Raw genomic sequence first — 2,017 nt, forward strand, 5'->3', positions numbered from 1 at the left:
GTGACAGAGGTCAGAGGGTTCACTGACCCACAGAAGGAGGAGTACTTCAGGAAGAGATTCACAGATGAGGAGCAGGCCAGCAGAATCATCTCCCACATCAAAACATCACGAAGTATCCATATCATGTGTCACATCCCAGTCTTCTGCTGGATCACTGCTACAGTTCTGGAGGACATGTTGAAGACCGGAGAGGGAGGAGAGCTGCCTAAGACCCTGACTGAGATGTACATCCACTTTCTGGTGGTTCAGTCCAAAGTAAAGAACATCAAGTATGACAGAGGAGCTGAGACAGATCCACACTGGAGTCCAGGGAGCAGGAAGATTATCGAGTCTCTGGGAAAACTGGCTTTTGAGCAGCTGCAGAAAGGCAACCTGATCTTCTGAAAGAGTGTGGCATCGATATCACAGCAGCCTCAGTGTACTCAGGAGTGTTCACACAGATCTTTAAAGCGGAGAGAGGATTGTACCAGGACAAGGTGTTCTGCTTCGTCCATCTGAGTGTTCAGGAATTTCTGGCTGCTCTTCATGTCCATCTGACATTCACCAACTCTGGAGTCAACCTGCTGTCACAAAAACAAACAACATCCAGACGTTTCTACCAGGGACATACAATCCATAAACCTGCAGAGACACGTTTCTACCAGGGACAAACAATGTACCCTCAACCAGCAGAGACACACTTCTACCAGGGACAAACAATGTACCCTCAACCAGCAGAGACACGTTTCCACCAGGGACAAACAATGTACCCTCAACCAGCAGAGACACGTTTCTACCAGGGACAAACAATGTACCCTCAACCAGCAGAGACACGTTTCTACCAGGGACAAACAATGTACCCTCAACCAGCAGAGACACGTTTCTACCAGGGACAAACAATGTACCCTCAACCAGCAGATACATATTTCTACCAGAGTGTGGTGGACGAGGCCTTACAGAGTCCAAATGGACACCTGGACTTGTTCCTCCGCTTCCTCCTAGGTCTGTCACTGCAGACCAATCAGAATCTCCTACAAGGTCTGCTGACACAGACAGGAAGCAGCTCTGAGACCAATCAGGAAACAGTGGAGTACATCAAGAAGAAGATGGATGAGAATCTGTCTGCAGAGAGAAGCATCAATCTTTTCCACTGTCTGAATGAACTGAATGATCGTTCTCTAGTGGAGCAGATCCAACAGTCCCTGAGTTCAGGAAGTCTCTCCACAGATGATCTCTCTCCTGCTCAGTGGTCAGCTCTGGTCTTCATCTTACTGTCATCAGAAGAAGATCTGGACGTGTTTGACCTGAAGAAATACTCTGCTTCAGAGGAGGCTCTTCTGAGGCTGCTGCCAGTGTTCAAAGCCTCCAAAAAAAGCTCTGTAAGTGGGATTTATTCATCATTAAATACTCTGCTATCTTTCAACAGGAGTTAAATATAAATATTTTGTTTCCTTCCTGATGTCTCTCCAGACTGAGTGGCTGTGGCCTGTCAGAGAGAAGCTGTGAAGCTCTGTCCTCAGTTCTTAGCTCTCAGTCCTCTAGTCTGAGAGAGCTGGACCTGAGTAACAACAACCTGCAGGATTCAGGAGTGAAGCTGATCTCTGTTGGACTGAAGAGTCCACACTGCACACTGGAGACTCTCAGGTCAGGAATCATTAACCCATTCAACTGATGACCATTTAAACTCTGATTAACTTTAGTTGACAAACAGCTGACGTGTAGCTTTGTGTCTGTTGATATGATTTCCATGATGACTTTTAATCATTTGCTTTTGTTGTTGAATAATTAAATATCACATATGATTTTAAAAATGTATTCTAAATCTGGACCAAAATGTCCCTGGACAACAAACTAATATAAAACAAACACATGGCTCCACGTGTTGACAGATGTTGCTGTGTGTTGTTCTGTGTGTTTGCAGTCTGTCAGGCTGTCTGATCTCAGAGGAAGGTTGTTCTTCTCTGGTCTCAGCTCTGAGCTCCAACCCCTCCCATCTGAGAGAGCTGGACCTGAGCTACAACCATCCAGGAGACTCAGG

The 2,017-nt window shown here is 46.2% G+C and overlaps 1 protein-coding gene across 1 annotated transcript; it reads left to right on the forward strand.

The window, feature by feature from the left end:
• The first annotated feature begins 478 nt into the window (after positions 1 to 478).
• On the forward strand, positions 479 to 1,716 carry LOC118495889 (NLR family CARD domain-containing protein 3-like). The gene is made up of 2 exons (XM_036005304.1): positions 479 to 1,358; positions 1,450 to 1,716. Exons 1-2 carry the CDS (start codon positions 654 to 656, stop codon positions 1,483 to 1,485), a joined length of 741 nt encoding a protein of 246 aa, XP_035861197.1. The 5' UTR covers positions 479 to 653; the 3' UTR covers positions 1,486 to 1,716.
• Positions 1,717 to 2,017: the final 301 nt, after the last annotated feature.

This window comes from Sander lucioperca, chromosome 9 (genome assembly GCF_008315115.2).
Source record: "Sander lucioperca isolate FBNREF2018 chromosome 9, SLUC_FBN_1.2, whole genome shotgun sequence".
In the NCBI taxonomy this organism is placed as follows: Eukaryota; Metazoa; Chordata; class Actinopteri; order Perciformes; family Percidae; genus Sander; species Sander lucioperca.